General features: G+C 42.4%; 1 protein-coding gene across 2 annotated transcripts; it reads right to left on the reverse strand.

Annotated features, from left to right (window-relative positions):
- Positions 1-6,356: 6,356 nt before the first annotated feature.
- On the reverse strand, positions 6,357-21,706 carry Thap12 (THAP domain containing 12). 2 transcript variants are annotated; one of them, XM_021166845.3, is made up of 5 exons: positions 21,320-21,706; positions 17,704-17,824; positions 14,387-14,494; positions 11,756-11,792; positions 6,360-9,586 (listed from the first exon to the last, which is right to left on the reverse strand). In XM_021166845.3, exons 1-5 carry the CDS (start codon positions 21,406-21,408, stop codon positions 7,665-7,667), a joined length of 2,277 nt encoding a protein of 758 aa, XP_021022504.1. In that variant the 5' UTR covers positions 21,409-21,706; the 3' UTR covers positions 6,360-7,664. The 2 variants fall into 2 exon arrangements, with proteins under 2 accessions (XP_085697628.1, XP_021022504.1); XM_085841502.1 differs by lacking the exons at positions 14,387-14,494; positions 17,704-17,824; positions 21,320-21,706 and having other exon boundaries at positions 6,357-9,586; positions 11,698-11,787.
- Between the last annotated feature and the right edge of the window lie 161 nt (positions 21,707-21,867).

The raw sequence follows: 21,867 nt of genomic DNA on the forward strand, positions 1-21,867 counted from the left end.
GTTGTGGTGACCCTTAATCATAAAATTGTCTCACTGTTACTTCATAACTCTATAATTTTGCTGTTGTGAATCATAATGTAAATATCTGATATGCAACTCCCAAAGGGGTCATGGCCCACAGGCTGAGAACCACTGATCTGGAGAAGACTCCTCTGTGGAGATAAAACTCCACAAAGAGGTGAATAATACAAAAAACAAGCTATGAGTGAGGCTGTTGGCTTGCTAGATACTGCGGTTTTTTGTTTTTTGTTTTTTGTAATTTGGGGTATTGAGTTCAGGTCTCTCCTATGTTAGGAAAAGTGCTCTACCAATAGCCTTCCAAGTGCATCTTGAACATGCTTCTCTGCATAGGCCTGTGAAAGGGAGAAGCCCAGGAAAACCATTGACTCTGAGGTCATTGGTCTGCATGGAGTTGTCATGCTGGGCTCACTCACGATTGTGGCCTCAGTGTGTAGGAACTCTTGAGCCGACCACATCAGCAAAGAAGCTCGGATTGGAAGGGAAAGTAAGAGGTGGTGGCAGTTGGGTTAGGGTGTGCAGTAAGGGTGGGAACTAGGAGAAAGTGATAGATAACAGACACTCGGGCTCGGAGAGTGAGCAGTCTAGCATGTTGCCTGTAGGGTCCAATCTTTGCAGACAAAACTCCCAGAGTAATGGCTGGCATGATGTGTACTAAGGGGTCTGAAATAACAAATATTTTTGAAGAAAAATGTTGTTACAAATAATACTGAAATTTCTCCTTCAGAATGCTACTGGGGTCTAAGACAAGAAAAGCATATTATAGAACATACAGCATTATAGAAACACATAAGCGAACTCATGCACACACACACTTTTTTTTTTTAAGATGTAATCAATATCAGATATTTTTAGAGCAAACTTTTATAGTAACTAAACCCAGCAGTGTGACAAGCACTAACCCCAGACCCTGGCCTGCTTAATAAATCTCTCCCTTGTAAAGCTGACACCAGTCCAAGATTACTGTTTATGCTTGTAAGAGTTGAAAGGGCAGACACTGCTCACCTGCCAAGACATGATTCAGTCTGCCTTCTGTGTGGTATGACAAAACACAGCATTCACAGGACACTTGTGCTCACCCCTGGCCCCTGCCACCATCCAGAGTGTAATTTGGAGAAAGCTGTCCTGTTCAGTCCTCTGTAAAATGAATGGCTGTCTATGTAGCCTCTCAAGCTTTACACAATGGCTAATCTTGGTTGTCAACTTGACTACATTTGAAATCAACTACACTCAACCTATTGGGCTTTCTTAATCAGATTATTTGGAACAGCTAGACCCATGATAAATCTGGGCCATACCTGATACAGACCAGATAAAGGATGTGGAAGAAGGAAACTTTATTTTTTGCCTGTTTGCCCTCACCCTCATTAGCAAGTTTATCTATCCTGTTGCTGCAGCTGGTATTATATTCAATTTCTTCAGAATTCTGTTGTAGACTGAAATCCAGCAGCTCTTCAGGAACCCTACAGTTCTCGTTCTCGTTCTCTCTCTCTCTCTCTCTCTCTCGCTTTCTCTCTCTCTCTCTCTCACATACACACACACACACACTGGGGGGGGTTAGGGGGAAGGAGGCCTCTCTCTCTCTCTCACACACACACACACGGGGGGGGGGTTAGGGGGAAGGAGGCCTCTCTCTCTCACACACACACACACACATACACACACACACACACTGGGGGGGAGTAGGGGGAAGGAGGGAGGGAGAGAGGAGGAAGAGAGACAGAGAGAGAGACAGAGTTCAAACTTGTTCCCCACATCTTTACTGGACATGACAGTGGCTGGTTATGCGCCGTCATAGCTCAGTAATCCAAAGAGGAGATGTTTGGGAAACTAGTGCTGTTAGAAGTTTCGGCAAATGCTGTTGTTCATCTACTCAGTGATGCCAATGCTCTGAGCTTCAGGCCAGAAGCACCCGACAACCACACAGGTTCTCACAGGGCTTTCATCAGTGAACGACCTCGGCAAACCCAGGAGCATAGGTAAGAGCTACTTGACCCAGGAAAGCCCCTACAGAAAGTGGCATATAAGCTGAGGTACAAAGGCTGGGCAGAAGGGCTGGCCATGTGCCACACAGGGTACTGCCTACTCTGGCTAGAATCCTCTTCTTACAACCTGAGGCTTCCTTAGTGAAGGTGACTTTCATCTTTGCTCTAAAAAGCCCACTTATGCTATCTTGAGTGTGCACTAACATTCTGAAATGTTCTCCAGTTAGGATGGTCAATTACACCATTATCTACCTGTAGCCCTGAGTCTGGCAGTCCCCAGCTTGCATGTCTGTCTCTCCCATGTGACTGAGCTCACTCAAAGCCTGGATTGCATCTTATTCACCTTTCTATCCAGGGCATGGGCTCTGTTCCATTCTCTGTTCCCATCATACTTAGGCGGGTGCCTGAGGCTAAATAGTTGGAACACTGCAGCCATCCAATGTAATATTTGAAGTTAGTGTAAGAAGCAAGCAAGAGTTAACACATTAGATTTGCAAACCTTCACACCATGCTGGAATCCGAGTTCCAGAGCTCATTTGGTGTCTGACTCCTGAGTCTTAGACTCCACCTGGAAAAGGGGTATATGTGTCCTCTTTATGGGGTAGAGTTTTCACGAGACAGGCCAGGAAAACTGCCTCGGCATAGGCCTGGCATATGCCAAGTGGCTAACAGTGGTTGCTACTGTGAACGGTAACTCTCCTGCTGCTGTAGGAAAACCAAATCGGCACCTCACAAGCATCCCACGGGGACCCTGTTAACTACATTAAATGAATGCTTAGTCTAGTGCTAGGTGTTGGCTGCAGACCAGATTCTTGGATTACAAGACCCATTAATCAAAATTACAATTTAGAAGTCAGAAGTTGTGACTTTTCTAAATCCAGTTTTAATAATTCAACCCCCCAACCCCATCCTTACATCCTTATGAATAAAGCAGATGAGAGAATGGATGCATTGCCCACTACATCCCAGAGATAAATCAGCAGCTTTTAAACGCACCCCTCCTCCAACTATCCTGCCAAAGCTACTCACGTAAGCAGTCAACTTGGGTATTTGGGTCCAGCTCTTTGCTGTCAGCCTCTTGTGCGAAGTGATTAATGTACACAGAGAAAATAGAAAGGACTCAGACTGAGTCAACGGATTTCTTGATCCCTCAATTACAATATCCTCTTTTGCAGTATATCCTTGTCGAACATTTGGAACGAATTAGGACTTTAAACTTCCAGATGTTCAAGCTACTACTGTAAATTTAAACTCATTAAAAAGGGGGCAGATTTACTACCTCTACTTAGTTTTGAAGTCTGTTGTTCACTCTGTCCAAGTAATTTATGGACACAAATACAGTGGCATGTAGTGTATTCTATTTATATAGCATTCACAGGGAGAAATAAGGGCATAAAAACAGGTCTGGAAATTAACTGCCAACCTATAGATCAGACTTATTGTTCCTAAGTTAGTAATTATTTCCTGATAATTTCTAGGAGATATTTTTATGCTAATCTATACTACGAATTACTTTGCTTTTCCTGGCCATAGAAAGCTGGCTAGTGCAGCATTTGACGATGGCGGAAGAAAGCTGCACCCACTTTCATGAAATAAATGGACCTGGACCCACAGCCCCTATGGTAGTGGCTTGGCAGCTGAACAAAGGCGGCAGCGTTCCTACATCCAGTTTGTAAAGCCTCAGAAGTTGCAGGCTCCAACTGTTATTTTCGTTTTTCAAGGAACCCATGTCAACTATAATGAGCACATTTTCGATGTTGTGCTGAAAGCTGGCAATGGATGAAGCAAGAACATAAAAGAAGCCTATGTCCAAGGCAAATATTTCCTTTACAAACCTTAAGAATGAAGTGGCCTTCATAATCAATTTTAAGATCAAATGCCTGGGCTGAAGTACCTGGTTCTGGCACTCATTAGCTATAATTTGGGACAATTAATTTATCTCTGAACAGTTGCTTTCTCAACTGAAAAATGGGGCTAATACCTGCCCAAGTTTTCCTGGGAAATGAAGGAGTGAATGAAGGCGCTGTGTCAGCTCTAAGTACCATAAATATTAACAAACACGACAAGGACAACTTCCCTGTGCCTGGAGAATCACGCGCCCCCCACTCTGAAGAAATGAAAACAAACCAAATCCAGCTAAACTACTGCAGAGGAATGGTCTCCAGGAGGCCTCTTCCGACTCATACTACTACTGACCTCATGGAGCCTACGATGCAACCGAAATGACACGCAGGTCTGGATGACGGATCCACTCCCCTCTGTTTTATAGGGCCACCACCCTGCAGTAAGATTCAGCTGTGTAACTTTCCTCCCAGAAGTGAGAGTAAATGTCAAGAGCAAAAATTCCTGCAATTAAATGTTAATTCCTGAATATATTTCTTATGACATTTTGCAAGCTGTCTAGATACATTTTTTTGTTCAAACTCCACGAGGTTTTCATGGATACTTTCTGTTCCCTTTGCTTTAATAAATCTAACCGACTGAAGTTGTGCATTTTGTGTGCATGGGTATTTAAAAGTACAGCTGAGGAGGCTGAGGAAATGGCTGGGTGGGTAAGAGAGCTTACTGCTCCTGCAGACCAGGCGGTTCTCAGCACCCACATGTAGCAGCTCACAACCATCTGTTAACTCCAGCTTAAGGGCTTCTAACACCTTCTGGACTCCAGGGGCACCCGTACTCACACATGCACCCCCACCCCCCATATATACAATTTAAAATAAAAATACATATTTAAAAATAAAATGTGGTTGTAACTCATAGGCTAAATCTAGGTTGTAAGTTCTTTGGGTAAGTACACTTGGTTATTGCCTATACTTAGTTGAGAAGCTTGGCATATTTGTAACATAATTAGCTATCACAGCTACCATTTTGTAATTACCTAGTTTTAGAAAATAGAAATTCTCATCTGTGCAATCACCACAAACTCTACCAAGGATCCATTTGTGAAAATCCCTTTTCTGTTTATTGGAACTGGGTTTCACTATTGTAACCTTGGCTGGTCAGAAAGTACATAGGCCTGGCTGGCTTCAAACTCCCATGCACCCTCCCCCCCCCCTCCCCGGCATGTACGCATTTTTTAAAAAAATAGTATAGAGTTTATTTAGGGCAAGGGGAGGGGAGTTAAGAGGGTAGTAGTGGCAGAGAAAGGCAGAGAGGGGGAGAGAGTAGAGAAATAGAGGCCGACCATGACCACGTGCAGAGGGAGAGGGAAGAAGGGAAGAGCCCAAGAGAGCAAGAGAGAAACAAGAGTTGTATGCATCTTTTAACTGGGGTTTTGCCAGGGTGCAGCTCTGGCAGAATGCCTGCCTGGCAGGAATGAGATCTTCACACTTTCCACAGAGCCCCAAATTAGAGAATACACAAACATCAAAGATGGCACCTTTAAATGCTTCTGCACACATGGTTGTAGTGGACTGAAAACAAGACCCATTTTGCAACTAGGGCTGTCAGAGAGAACTTGCTTGCTTGTTCCTTCCATCTAGAGTAGCCAAACAATTTGCTTTGACAATATGCAGTATAAGTGATACTCTGTGAGTTCCTGAGTCCAGATTTTGAAGGTTCCCTTGCCATCTTGGTACACTAGAACCACAATGATGTAAGGTATAGGACCACATGGAGAAACCTGGCCATCCCACCCAGACCCAGCAAACCTGCCAACCAAAGGCAGAAAGCCCACAAAAAATTATTTAACCAACCTCAAAACTGTGAAAAGTAAAACTGTTTCTTTAAGCCATTAAGTCTGGGCAGCAGCAGGTCATTGACAACAAATTACCTAATCCCCACAGCACAACCTTAAGGTGGAGGAAACAGCCCTGGGTTGGGTAGTCTGGTAGTCACAACACTTGTAAGAGTCCCAAGAACTAGATACATACAACAGGCCGACTCTGGTCTCCTTCACTGACACCCTGGACTAATCAGCTCTCTGTTAAGGACAGAACTCTAACAACAAAGTAATTCCATCTTTTTATAATCTGCACAGGTAGTGTGTCCTTATTTGATACAAACAGCAGGCTTGACCTAGTGCTGCAGCGCATGCATCAGATTCTGTTGTTTGCAGGTCAAATAACATTAACTCACTTCAACACAAAGTAGCCCTATGGCAATTATGCGATTCACCCAGCGATATTCTAACCAGCAACAAACAGTAAACATGAGCCCCAACAACCTATAGCTGGGCTATAATGTATACATAGCAAACCAGTTAAAAGAGCAAACTTAAAGCTTGCTTTTAGGCCTTACACATGTTAGCAAGAGATCCACCCCAGTCCTCATTTAAGAACTTCTTGATTTTAATTATTTTTCTGCACTTTAAAACACAAACAAAAAAAAAGAAAAAAAAAAAGCTAGAAAATACTTCATCTTGAATCGTAAAAGGCATGAGGCTGATTATGAAATAACCATATTTTAAGAAAATATACAAGGATGTGTTCTGACCCACCAAAAACACCTCACCTGAAATTTAAACAAAATTCACATTTTATTTAGGTTGAAATAAACTATACAAAATTGATTTTATTCACCAAAAATAACAGCAATATTTTTTGTATTATTTTTAGATAAACCACAAAACATTTATTTCTGTAGGTTTTGCTTATAACCGAGCCAAGGCAGTAGACATAGTCATGTAAGAAGGAGACAACAGACAAGTCAGCTGCCTATAGGGATGGATGGCCTCTGGGTCTGTCTACTCCATGAAGCACAAGTGAATAGCAAACAAGCCTATGAAAACATGGGCTCAGCAAAGGAATGCAAACAGCAGCAATCAAGTGAGAAACAGCTGGGCTGGCTCTGCCATTCGTACTGTAACTTGTTCCTCTGAGGTTCTTCGGCCCTGACAGGATCTACACAGAAGGCTGCTCATTACTTCCTGTGACTTTTGCTGTTCTTTTTGCTTTTGCAGTACTGAGGCAAGAGCCTAGGGCTTGCACGTGGATGCAAGAGGTCCACACTAAGCTCCAGCCCAGTCCTCACTTGTTCTCTGAAACAGGCTCTCACTATGTGGTCAAGGATGGCCTAAAACTTGTCATCCCCATGCCTCTGCCTCCCAAGTGCTGCTACCACAGATCTGAAACACCCGAAACTCCAAGTCAAAGTCAATGGTGTATTTCTCATGACACATTATAAAATGTATTTCTCTCACAAAATTCATTTTCCAAAGACCTGATAACTTAATAACTGACAACTAGATCAACAGTGATAATGTCATATCTAAAATGACTTTTTAAGAGATTTATTTATTTTACGTATATGAGTACACTGTTGCTCTCTTCAGACACACCAGAAGAGGGCATCGGATCCCATTACAGATGGTTGTGAGCCACCATGTGGTCGCTGGGACTTGAACTCAGGACCTCTGGAAAAGCAGTCAGTGCTCTTAACCGCTGAGCCATTTCTCCAGCCCCTAAAATGACTTTTAAGTAAAACATTTTCAGAGTGCCACCAGCAGAGAGGCATTTTGGCACTCCTAATGCCAACTTCTGGAAGAACAGACAGGTATTGAAAGCATGAGTGTTCAAACAGGGGCCATTTAAACACGTGGATTACCAATAGCTAATAGTATGTTAAACTGGAGGTCTATCAGCAAGTCATTATCTGGCCTACTATACCTTACAGCTTTTCTTCCAAACAGCAAAATAAGACAACAGCCATTTTTAAAATCTTTTAGGTATTTTCAATGGTTTCTGAATTAATTGTAGGAAGCTCTGACTTATTTGTATAGAGTTTGATGTATGTGTCCACCATTAAATCTAAATCATGTTTTATATCAAAATTTATGTTAAGCAAAGCCAAATTGCTTGACCTCTGGTCTGTCAGAGTGTTCCGCAGGTATGCTTTGAGACGCTTCCGTCCATTTTCATAGCGCTCATTCTCAACTTTCATCACAGGGAGAATACACAGGACCTTCAGCAAAGCATATACATTAGGGAAAAACTTGATGTCAGGAAGATGGAGGGCTTCATAAATGGTGGACGGGAGCTCAATATCTTTCCCTCTGTGTTTCCACTTGATTCTCCAACAGTGAAGCTCGGCAGAGAGCGTGTCAGGGTTGGGTAGGTCACTTCTGTACATGTCAGCATGGTGTTCTTCTGATGTGTTAAATTTGAGCTGCCCCATCACTGAGGGTACCAGAGATAGGCATTTCAGAGCTTTGAGGTGCTGTTCAGAGAAAATATCTTTAAGTTCCTGGATAATGTGCTCTACTGTTGGAACACTGAGAGTGTCTTTGTAATAACTCTCAGAGGTTAGTTGAGATTCCAGGTCACCTTGCTGGGCTCTCCGGAACTTCCCTGGGAGTTTCATTTGAATGTCAAGTTTGGTTGCTAAATTTGTGGCTTCCTCAAACCAAAACTCATGATAAACTTCAATATTTTCCATGACTTCATTTAGTGAATGCAGTACTGCAGTAAGGCTGCTGGCTGCAAAGAAGACGTCAGAGGTCTGTCCCTGGAGGTTCTTCCCAAAGGCTCTCGTAAAAGATAACACATTTTTAAGAACAACAATGGTAACAATGAAATCAAAGTCTGTCACTGCACTACAGAGGACAAATGCTCGCCCAGCTATATAGTTATTCCACCGAACATTTGTGTCACTATTTATTATACCATCTAAACATAAGACAAATGCTTGTAGGAGATCCACTAAGATTTCAAAGGCATCATGCCTGCCTGTCCACTGGGAATGACAAATTTCCTTCAGTTCTTTAGCCCGTTCTTCACTATTCTGAAAAAGAACAGAAATTACACTGTCAAGTTCTAAAAGCAGCTGTGGTGATCGATGGAAAAAAGAACAGACTTCCTCAATGGTTCCTAAAGCCACGGACACCCCGATCACAGGGACAGACTTTGCCAACCATGCATTTAAGGCACAGGAAGAACAGAGGGTATAGACAGCCTGGGGATATTTTTCTAAAAGTCTTGAAGCAACAACTTTCATTTTGGAAGAAAATCCACTGGACACAATGTAAGCCTGACCACGACAATACTCCATATTCAATCCCCATTTCTCAGTTATTGTAGTGTGAAATTTCACAGCCAAAATCTCTGCATCAGCTTCATACGGCAGAAATCCCACAAACTCCTCTCTCAGGTTATGAGCGTCATCGACAAACCTCACCAGCACGGGCAGGTGCTCTTCTCCCGCTATGTCTACCACATCGTCTGTGATAATGGAAAAGAAGTGTGAGTCCCTCACTTCCCTGAGAGTCTCCTCCCGAATGCAGCTCTCACAGATCTCCAGCATGTGCCTCTGCTGAGTTTTAGAGCAGAATAATGTGTTGACCGCCGTGGCCTCAAAGCGTTTCCTTAGGACCTCCTCGCCAGAGTTGATGCGGCACTCCAGGAGCGCCTGAAAGTTATCTGGAGCAAAGAGACCCTCGGGGATCTCGTCAGCCTCGTGCCCATCCAAGGGGATGTTCTGCTTTCCCATGAGAATCAGAATCTCAAATAAAGATTTGAGATACTCTTTGTTCTCCTTCTCTTCAAGGGTTAAAGGCAACACATTTCCATCCTGCTGGTTCACCGCTTCTGCACTGGGGTTCTGAGCATTGGTGTTAGTTTCCTGTTCTTGTTCAGAAGTTTCCTCAACTGGAAAACAAAAAGTTAGTTTTATAAACAGACTCATGAAGAACCACAAACGACAAATTACTTTTGATTGGCTAAATATTTAAAATCCATAAACGCATTCATTCACCACTAATAGAACATTAACAAAGTAGGACACAAAAATAAGTTAGAAAGGGACAAATGCTGCAGACAGATTTTAATAAACAAAATCCATGCCATGAGAAAAAGGAAGGTGAGGAGAATAACTATTCCTACAGGCACTGTGGCCAGCACTTTACAGGGATCACGTTACTTTCTTCAGAAAGATGGTATCAATCCCTCTGACAAATAAGGACTGTAAATAACTTGCCCAAGGCCACAGATACAGAGACAGTTACAGGCATAGAAATGAAATGAAATCCATAAATCAGAGACACACCACTTCTAACAGCTAAGTCACACTTCTATATGTAAGATAGTTCTATAAAACCAGATGATATAGATTCATGATGGGGTGGGGCTAATGTAATATTAGCCAGCTCAGCCTAGTCTCTTCATATCTGAACAGGGAAAGTGTCCTGTCTATAGACACGCAGGTCAATAATGGCTTCAAGAAAAAGAATTAAAATCCGAAGAACCATTAAAAACCAAGTTCTTATGGTCTAGATCTATGAGAAGGCCACCAAAAATTATATAGCATCACTGAGAAAGCATCTGAGGTGGTTTGAACAGGAGTGGCTCCCATAGATTGCTTGAATATTTGGCCATAGGGAGTCCCACTATTAGGAGATGTAGTCTTATTGCAGTAGGTGTGGCCTTTTTGGAGGAAAAGTGTCACTGTGGGGGTGGGGACTTAGAGGTAGTATAAACTCAAGTGACACAGCATAGCAGGACAGTTCCCTTCTGCTGCCTGTGGATCACGTGGTAGAACTCTTGGCTCCTCTAGTACCATGCCTGCATACATGCTGCCAATCTTTCTGCCATGATAACGGACTGAATCTCTGAAACTGTAAGCTAGCCGCAATTAAATGCTGCCCTTTATAAGAATTGTGATCATGGTGTCTCTTCATAGACATAAAACCCTAACTAGGACAACAGCTGAACAGGAGGTTGCATTTGACAATGACATGAGTATGAAGGACACGGGCAGGGAAGGCACAGCAGGTGGCTGGTATACATACTCCAGTCAAAGCACTAAGGTGGCAGAGACAAGCAGGCTCCCTGATACAGAGCAAAGTCCAGTGTGACTGAGACTTCACAAGCCATGCTTCTAGGCATCCCAGGCTCTCAGAGCTCAGCAGGGCTCAGGGAGGCCAGGGCCGGTTCCTCCTCCAGCCATCTTTTGTATAACCACCCAGAAAGAAAGGCTAACCTGAATGCCTGCTTCCTTGCCATCCTTACCTCCCCTCTGTGTTCCTTTACTCCTTCACTTCTAGTCACCTGAGCTCAGAGGTCAGCAAGTTCTGAATTCTGTGCTCTCTCTCCTGGCTCACCTGCTAAACACCTTAGGCTATCAGAATCCCTAACGGCACCTAAAGGAATGTGGTTACTTCATCTAGCAGCTTGTTTTACACTACTCTATGATTGCCTCATCTACAAAGAAGGAAAACAGTATTACTTATCACGGAGCTACTGTGAAAATCAAATAAAGTACCAGAAGGACAGAATGGCATCAATCCAAATGCACAGCTGTAGTAGCAAGAGAAGTTAAAGGAGAAATGGGGTCAACTGGTAAGAACAGAAACAACTTCCAGCCTCACCTTTTAATGGCACAGCTTACACATCAGCACATAAAAAGACTTTGTAACCATGACACCCAATGCACCAACTGCCTCCACAGCATTTATTCCTTAAGCCAAGAAATACTACGGACCACAAGGTACATGGGTGTAATTGGACTGGCTGGCTTTACTGGAGCCTTTCCTTCCCTACTGGGACACTCTGTGGTCTGTCACTACTACCACAGTGTGAGCACCTCGAGGACAGAAGGTGCTTGCTCCCTCTGTGCTCTGTAACAGCAATGCGCATAGCACAGCAATTCCAAGCAGACTGTAGTCTCTAATAATTCCAGGCTGCGGGGATAGAGCCAACCACTCTTTTACATTCACTCTTAAAGGAGGCTGTAGAAATAAAACATATTTAGTTGTTCTTACCAGGTCAAGGCCTTCTTAAAAGGCCTTGAGAAGCTGAGTCATTAACACTATCACTTACTTTTTCTCTGTTTCAGAGTCCTGATTTCATCTTCACTCTAAAAAAGAAAACATTTTAAGAAAATCACTTTTAGTAAATCATCAATACCAGGCTGTTTTGAGCAAAAAAATTTCTCATTCAAGAGTTTGAGGGGTTCTGTACTGTTGCTGTTTAAGGAAAGTGTCTCATGTATTCCAGGCGGGTCTTGAACTCACTAAGTAACTGAGGACGACCTTAAACATCTGATCCTCTTGCCTTCATCTCTCAGGTCAGGTGCTGGCTTCTGTGGTGCTAGGAACTGAATCCAGGGCTTCATGCTTCTTTTACAAGCACTTTAATAGCCATCATCCTTAGCTCCAAAGAGCATCAACTCTTCATATGGAACACATTCTTCAAACAGACGCCAGGGAACCAACTATGTAATGTGCTCATGATTCCAAGCTAGAGTAAAGCACGTACTCTCACCTACTTCCTCCCTGAGTATCCTAACTAGATGAATGTGTATTAAGTAATAAATGGGATGAAGATATACTACACGTAGCACTTAGCATCAAATTCAAGAGGACACAGCAGATTCCTCTTCCAAATCTAGCCTTAAAGATGTCACAAAACAAGAAACCTTCTGCATCACAGAACCTACAAAAAAAAAACCAATGAGAAGTGCCTAGGAAGCAGAAAGTGACAGTGCCAGTGCAGAAGAGAAAGAAGCACACAGAGTGTGCTTACTCTGTGTGTCCCAAACATACAATCTCAACGATCTGTCTTTTACTCTCCCCTCAAGGCTCTCTACTATCTCTATCATACTACTACTACCCGTGGCAGGAAAACAACAGTACCAACAAGAACCTCGGACAGCCTGGTACCCAATGGCAGCTCTGCACACTGCTACTAACAAGAAACATTAGCAGGCTGGCTAACTGGAACATCCCTCCTAATCCAGAGGGCAGCCGCTAAAGCATGCCAAATGGAAGTTGCCTGCCGTGAAAGGCAGAGCTGAAAACCTGAAGAGGCTGAGCTCTTCACTGTGGGACAGAGCACTCAGAAGAAATCTGGTGCAAACGACTGCTGTGCGAGGGCCACCTCACCTACAACGACGCCAGAGAAAAAGATGGGAAAACAAAACTAAAGTGTGTAGGGTTAAGTCACGAGATATAAATGGTCAACAGACTGGATAATAAAGGAAATGAAAATACACTATGTCACTTGTTAAAAAAAGGGGCGGGGGTTGGTAGTGCTTGAGATCGAAGTCAGTGTGCTGCAAATGCCAGGCAAGCACTGTATTAAGACTACATTTCATTTTCAATAAAATGAAAATGTCCACAATAAAAAAGTTTAGGAAGCCTTCAGGAAGAGGGGAATCAGGATAGCACCAGACTTCAAGGACAATGGAGACACACAAGACTATCTATGCATCACTTAACAGTTGAAAAAAAATAGGAGGTTTTAAAAACGAAACGATAGCCGTAGCTAAAGAACTAAGAGAAATTACAAAATACCACCAGCTAAGCAGGGAGAGCATCACACCTTCAAACTGGCTTGGGTATAGACATGTGAGCCAAAACATTCAGGAAGCTTAAAAAAAGTATGTCCCCAAATCAAGAGAACACTAGGAAGCAAACAAATACAGTAGACACTGACTAACTAACTACCAACTCCAAAACACTGCTGAAGGAGTTTCAGGAACAGAGAAAGAGAAGCACTAAAAAATTCTAGATAAAGATCACAAACTTTTGGAAACAAAATTAAACCACAAGAAGAGAGAGAAAAGGGAGAAACTGGGCAAGCAAGCGAAGAAAACCACCCCACACCCATTCCGAGCCCTGAGGACTTCAATGAGTCTCCTCTAACTTTCAGGAGCAGTGTGTACAACAGGCAAGTTTTTCTTGAACCAAACCAAACCAAACCAACCAGTCCTCTGAAGAGCTAACAGGATCTTGTCTTCAATACCAGGTAAGAGGAGCTGAGCCAGTAAGCTAGCTTAGCAGGTAATGTCTCCTGTCCTACTAACGCCCCCTTGGGGCTCCCGAGGTAGGACAGACCAATTCCTAAAATGTGTCCTCTGGTTTCCATACATAGCATGGCATATGTGTGTGCACTAATAATTACATAAACCAACCCAAACAAAAAGGGTCTTGATAGTGGCAATGTGTCAGTATTGTGTTCACTCAAGGTCAACAAAAAATAAGTCTATTTTAGCTATCAAGTCTAAAAAGTAGCCGGAGATTATGAAAGCACATGAATGAAGCATACAACATGCAAAACCTTTTCAACTTTTTCTAGAACCTGTCAAAAATAACAGTGAAATCCTTATCTCTAAAACAATCTAGATCTCCATTTCTAATACTTTCCTTTTCTTTATTTCTTTGTGCTGCCTTCTGGAAACACAGCAGTTTTGTTCTCCTTGCTACCAAGCTCAGGAAAGCTACGAGCTAGTGGCCCATAGTCAACAGCGTACATCCACCCCAACTCAACAACTACCAACTGGCGGTATTGGAGAAGCTTTACCAGTTTAACCAACTCTTAGTAAGCACAGCACTCATTTCCCTGCATGCTACCTGTGAGCCGCAGAATAACTTGGATAAACTGTTAACAAATGCTTCCACACTGTTTAATAGGATTATGGAGATGGGAAAGCTGGAGAGCCAGACATACCAATTCTTTTATTCGTTTTCTGTGTCTGCTATGCGGGTTGTTCAAATGACTGGTAAGATCAAATATTGTTGGTATTGCATTATCTCGAAGGACTGTCCGATAAGGACTCTGAAAAAGAAAATATACCAATTCAAAGATGGTCTTTCCAAAAAAAGTAAATAAAGTTCTACACTAATGACTTCCCAGTATTTCTTTACCTGTCTCTAAGTATAGACTTGAAAAATTCGCTGCCCTTCTGGAGGTCATAGCTGTTCTGCCCTTCCATGAGCTACCATAATCTACAGGAATCACGTCTCCCAATTTATTTATGCCCTTCTTATTCAATCACAATGCTCCCTCCTTACCTGCTGTTCGCTCCACTGCCGCTGTTAGTACCGGGAAATTTCAAAACACAGTGAAAATAACAATAACTTGACCAATGACTCACCAAGAGGCTCTAGTTAAATTAACTCACTGTTTAGACTCCAGTTTCTTTTTCTAAAAATGAGTCAGGTTAAGTTCAATATTTTCCAAAATGAAATGATTAACAAATTAAGGATAACAAAATACATAATCACAATTCTACCACCATTCAATCAGGAATGTCTCAACTCCTTTCTTGTCCCAATGGTCTTATCACTGGAGAAGAGACTTTCTCTGCCTTGTTACTTGTGCCTTGCCAGAAGCTGGACTCAATCAAACCTACACAGTGACAGTCTCCTATAGTGAGCCAAGAGGAAGCTGGGACAACAAGAAATTAACTAAGGAGAGTAACTTATAAATAACTATTATTCTTGCTCTCTAATTCAAAGAGACAGTGGCTTTTATTTCTCCCTCTAGCTACAATAAAAAACACAAAGCACACTTTTATTTGAAAGAACTTTTGGTACTACTGATTTCAAAGCTGACTTCTGAAAAATGATCTAATTTTTTTACCTTGGTAAGGGAGATTGGGAAAACAGCACAGGAAAATATCTGTATGTGGAACATATTCTCTGGGTTCCATTCAAAGAGATGCTGAAATACTCAGGGAGAACTGCTACTCAGAGTTAAATGTTTTCTAATTCAATCTCACACATCCCAGAAGACAAAAGGAAGTCTCAATGTATTACTATTATTATCACTATATTTAATTTCTTGGTATGTTGGGACATGGTCTCACTGTATTTGCTCAGATGGATCTCAACTCAGAATCCCATCTACCCTGCCTCCCGACCGCTGGAATTCCAGGATGCGTTACCATGCCAGGCTGAAATGCAAGTTCTAAGTGATACTCTACTGCTGTGCTGAACTAGAACTTTGAGTCACCTGAAAGTCTGAGCTGGGATTGGTTATGGACAAAGCTACAGAGGGAAGCAAACTCCATGATTCCCCAAGTTTTTCCACTTTCTCACTAAACCAAAGTCTCAAAATAAACATAGTCAACATCAAAAAGCTGGGTGATTGAGGGAGGGATAAGATATTCTAAACAATTAAAAAATTTTAAATCGGGCTGGTGAGATGGCTGAGTAGGTAAGAGCACCCGACTGCTCTTCCAAAGGTCCAGAGTTCAAATCCCAGCAACCACATGGTGGCTAACAACCATCCGTAACGAGATCTGGCACCCTCTTCTGGAGTGTCTGAAGACAGCTACAGTGTAATTACATATAATAAATAAATAAATCTTTAAAAAAAAAAAATTTAAATCTAGCAGTCAAAGCAAAGATAAGAAAAACTAGACTGTGAATGAAAACTGGGACATTCTATATTAATTTATAAATACATGTGTCAAAGGATTATATCTAACTCACATGAACAATTTTAACTCCATACCAAGGTTTACTCTTTGGCAATTTAAAGGAACAACACTGATCTTACTCTAGCATCAAAGATAATAAAAATTGTGGTTTTGGCAGAACTACTCATGTATGTTAACAAGATCTTAAATGCCAAACTAATGAAGCCAAAGGGCTTACATATTTTAATATAATTATCGTACAAGCTGGCTTTCAACATCTGCTTGTTCTACACATATAGGAAAAAAAAATTTCCCACATTTGGGTTAATTTATATAAGATGAAAGAATCTTTTGGGAAAAGCAAAACTAACTAATCTTTCTGATATATACGCTGAATAAAGTCAGCTACAATAGTGAGCTATATTTTAAAATTTCAAATTAATCTCATTGAAATTATCTCTCTATAAAACTAAGAGATATTTACTATACTAAAATAAAAAGCAAGGCTTGTATATTTTAAAAGATCTGTGATATTTTTACTGAATGTCAAGAACACAAAAGTAGTTTGCCTTTTACACATATGAGACTTTTTGGCTGAAGAGTATTACACTTGTAATAAAACAAGGCAAAAAAATAAAAAAATAAAAAAATCCCTCAAGTATTTGTGATTAAATTGTTGAACCAGAATTGGCTCACCTCCCAATGACTTCACAAGTATCTGCTTCAATTAATATTGAGAAATAAAATAACCCAATCATTCTTTAGTTTTCTGATGCCTCTGCAAAATGCATCTGAAAAAAAATATCAAAATAAATTGCTGCACAGCAATATATAGTGTACCTTCAAGTTTATTTCTATACCAAACCTAACATAAAATGTTAGTTATACTAAAGTAAGAACACTAAGGATTTACAAAGCTCTTCCTTATTAGTTTCTATAGTGGTTCATACATGTCAATCAAATCTGCCTGGCTCTGGCTTTTATGAATCATAGTAATAACAGAATCCAAGAACATTAGAAATCGTAAGATTTCAAAAAGGCTACCTGATCTGGTATCTTTAAAATCAGGGCCAAGGGAAAAGTCGGGGTAGGAGAACATTTTTCATGTTACTTGTGTGATACTGACTCTTGTTTTAGCTAGCCTTCCAAAATTAAATAGTGGAAACCAAGTAAGGGCTGCTTCTTAAGAGGACATGCAAATCATAAACACCAAGACAATGGTCTAGATGGAACTGTCATTCACAAGAATGCTCTAGAGAGGAACAGGGGCTGACTCAGTGGTAAAACACTTGCCTAATATAGAAGACTCCAGGTTCTATCCCCAGAACCACATTAAAGAAACAGAACTCTAGGAAAATTGCTTGAGATACATACCCATACTATATTTTCTACACACTTAAAAGTTGTTACTTCTAGTGAAGGGGGATGGGGCATCAGGAACTGAGGGTTTAAAAAAAAAAAAAAAAAAAAAAAAAAACCACATTTTTGAGAACAAGATACTATTAAACTCCAAACTATCTTCAACTTAAATGGTAGGATATAGGTAGACATTCCAATAATAAATAAATAAATAAAAAACAGACTGTAGGAGAGAAGAGAAGCCAAGCTGGCTATTACTTACAGTTCTACAAATCATAGAGGTCTCAAAGTGTTTGGCACAAAGTCGATAATGTTTATTTAGTTGATCTGGTGTTTTATCTTCTAAGTCTGCTCTCCTACAATTCTCAACCCACTTCTGGCATCTATAAATAAAATCAAAATATAATTATGAACTATAAACTCAAACTTTAAATTTTAGCATCTGGGCTGGGCATAGTGGCACACACCTATACTCTCAGTACTTGGGAGGCTGAGGCAGGAAGACTCTGGATTTGAGACAAGTCTAAGCTATATAGAAGAGTCTATTTCAAAACATAATTTATGCCAGGCATGGTAGTACATGCCTTTAATCCTAGTACCTAAAAAGCAGAAGGGAGATCCCAATGAGTTCCAAGCCAGGCAATGCCACATAGTGAGACCTCAAAAATCCAAAGTTTGTTTTAAGGCAAATATGTATCATTATTATTATTATTTGCTGCTACTGCTGCTGCTATTGTTTTTCTTTTCTGAGACAGGGTTTCTCCGTAGAGCCCTGGCTGTCCTGGAACTCACACTGTGGACCAGGCTGGCCTCGAACTCAGAAATCCGCCTACCCCTGCCTCCCAAGTGCTGGGATTAAGGTGTGTGCCACCACTGCCCAGTTTACAGTTACATTTGTAAATTCTTAATCTCTGGAGATCCCACACACAGACACTGCTGTCCACAGTATCTCTAAGGTAAAAGTGTTTTGATACCAACAGCAACTCAAGAACTGAGTGAGTATGGGGCAGAAAAGCCCAAGTGATTAATCCTATGTGTTTCCATATCAGACATCTAGGAATAAATATTGGGAAAGATGTATAATCTCTCTCTTAAAAACAAACAGAGGTACATAAGTTCATAAAAACAAACTCTAAACACATTATTTCCCCCAAACTGATTTACTGATTCAACTGAATCCCTAAACTGAAAACAAACCACTTTTTAAAAACCCCCAAGTAGCTTGAACAGCAGTGAAGACGTATTTTTTCTTTAAACAATCAGTACTGAATATGGTATCGTTATGAAGAAACTAAACCTGGACTAGTAATTTCACAACATAAACAAAAATAAATTTCAAGTGACTGTCAATCTAAACATTAAAGACAAAACAAGCTAGGCATGGTGGTTCATGCCTATAATTCCAGCACTGAGGAGACTGAAGAACAAGGATTGCAGCTAGTTCAAAGCCTGCTTGGGTTACATAGTGAATTCTAGTCTAGGCTGAATGAGACCTTGTCTTCAATAAATAAATTAATAAAATGAATATATTTTAAAAGGCCATCAACCACACATCCAAGATCGATTCAAATATATAAACATATTTATAAAGAGACCTAAACCAAAACAGAAATCTATTCCAAGCATGGTGGCTCACTCCTTTGATTTCGGCACTTAGGAGACAAAAGCAGGCAGACCTCCTGGTCTAACAGAGTAAGTTCCAGGACAGCCAGGGCACATAGAGAAACCATCTTAGGGGGAAAAAAAAAAAAGACAAAATATTGATGACATTGTAGAAAAAGAGAAGCAGCCATATAAAGTTCATTTTCATATGCGGTATGAAGATATTTCTATTTCCCCCAGTACAGGGGACAGAACCTAGAACCTCATGCATGCTAATCAGGTTCTTTAGTGCTAAACTCCATCCTCTGGCTGAAGACATCTCTGCCTGCCCAAGCCTACCAGGTATCACACTATAAATCAAACTTATAATATCTTCCGAACAGACTAATACTCCAATCTTTATGTCAGTAACTGTTTTATGTTAAAAACTCCTGTAACTCTAACACTTTGAGGAGTGGAGACAGGAGGATTGCTGGGGTTGGCTGAATCTGGCTACAGGTTGTCAGATCCTTTCGTAAAGGAGTAATAATAGAGCACGACACAGGATGCCCTCTGGCCTCCACATACACACACCCCACACCCACACCCACACATAATCTCAGAAGTTAGTCTTGACCCTTTCTCTTATAAACTACATCCAAACTAGTAAATCCTGTTGGCTTCATCTTCAAACCTTATCTAAAGGCATCAATTTACCTCTTCATCCTCTTCTACTGATCTGGATTATTGCAAGTCTTCCCTTGGTCTTCCTGCTTGTATCTTTACTTCCCTACAACTAACAAGCAGCCAAAAATCCTGTTAAGAACTCTTGCAGCTCTAAACTCTCCCACTTCACTCAGGATAAACACCAGAATGTCTTCCATGGACAACAATTTCCTAAACAATTTCCGTCTCCCATATAAACCAGCAAGCATGCCTCGACTTCACTCTTACTGTTTCCAGATGCTTTTCCAACATATTGCACGGCTGTGCCCTTCCCTGATTCAATTTTTTGTTGTTGTTGTTCAGATTCATTGTGGTGAGACTTTTTTCTGTTATGTTTAAAATAGAAACGGTGCCTCCCTTTTTTATACTTTTTTTTTTAATGGGTTCATGAGACAAGATCTCACACTACAGCCCTAACTGGCCTGGAACTTATTCTAACCCAGGCCAGCTTCAAATCTCCATTCTCCCGGCCTCCTCAGCACTGGGATTACAGACAATGTCCACTGCTCAGCTCCCTGGCTATGCTTCTTTCTTTAATCTGCTCTGGTATATGCACGAGCGTTTTGCCCTTTGAGCATACCTGGTACACAGGAAGGCCAGAAGAGGTTGTGTAATCCCCTGGAACTGAAGTGACCTGATGTGGGTATAGAACCCAGGTCTTCTGCGAGTATAAGTGCTCTTCAGCACTGAGCTATCTTTCCACCTGTTCCCTAGCTAAAAGCCCTTCCAACCCCTGCTGTATTTTTTCTTCAGGATATTCTTCATTATTGGACACGCTATTATAAATATTTTACTTGCCAATTTCCCAAGACTTGAATGTAACTTCTGAGAGGAGGGATTTTCATTGGTTCATGTTACCCACTCTCATACTCAGACCAATTTCTACCAATTGTCGGCTTTCAATAAATATTTGCTCAATTATTATCATGCTATATTCAGCACTCGTTGATAGATCTGCTCTCTCTCCGTGGATTAGGTGCTTTCTGCGGTCCGTGACAAAATTCACTCGAGTCTCCAGCACCTGACACGAGTGCTTCAAACATGGTTTAGCACTGATTTTTAAATGAATGAGCCAACAGGAGAGCCCTGAGAACTACCTGCTGCCTATCACACTAAGTCCCTATGATTCTCAGAGTACGACCCAGATTATAAACTACCCCAAGGAAAAGTGAAGTTGCAATACCATATTCCCACGCCCTCACACTCGTCCTCTGTGGTCCCAACACCAACAACCAAGGGAGACAATGAGTAACGGTCGGCATTTGAACACTAGGTTGACAAGTCCGAAGGAGGCAGTTGTGACCTGATTTAAGATCAAAGAAAGCGGCTCGATCGACTCCAAACAGAAACACTGTCCTACAAGAGACCAGTGACGCGGGGGAAGGCAGGGCCCCTGGGAACACAGCCCTGGAGAAGGGTTACTTCTTTGACAGCTAAGGAACCGCGTCGGACGACCGAAGGCGCTAAGCGCCCACTTCATCCGCCTTCGCGCCCCCGGGTGGCACCCACTGGGCCGGGTGCCCGCGAGCGCACGTGCGCCCAAGTCCCTGCAGCTTCCGCGCCCCACTCACCTGGCCGGGTCCCGCGGGAACCTGAAGAAGGCCAGGTCAGACTGCGTGCTCTTCCGTGTGCAGTTGGGGGCAGCGCAGAAGTTCGGCATGGTCGTCCGGCCGCCGGCCGGTCCAGCCCTCCCCTCCCCGCCTCGTCAGGGCAGCGCGGCCGCCCCGCGGGGCCGGGGAGGGGAGCTGGGCCGGCCGGCCGGCTCCGCAAGGCCGCGCGCGGAGGAGGGGCTGGTGCGCGAAGCCGCGAGGGGCAGGAGGGGCGCGCGGGCCGAGGCTGGGCTGGGGCCGCGGCTCCACAGTGCTGTGTGCGGCCGGGAGGATTTACCGCCGCCGCCGCCGCTGCTGCACCTCCAGCCCGCCCGGGACGCTGCCGCCTCCTTCCCACAATGCACCCTGGCGCTGGAGGGTGCCCTCTCTTCCCTCAGCCATCCGCCCCCGCCCTCTTCGCAGGCGACCGTCCCTGCGGGCGGGCATGCGCACTAGAGAGGGTCGGGCCAGCCGCGTAGTCTCAATGCACATGCGCACAACCCAACCCGCGCAAGGAAGGAATTGCGCAT

This window comes from Mus caroli, unplaced genomic scaffold (assembly GCF_978045245.1).
Source record: "Mus caroli unplaced genomic scaffold, Mus_caroli_1 scaffold_8, whole genome shotgun sequence".
NCBI classification, from domain to species: Eukaryota; Metazoa; Chordata; class Mammalia; order Rodentia; family Muridae; genus Mus; species Mus caroli.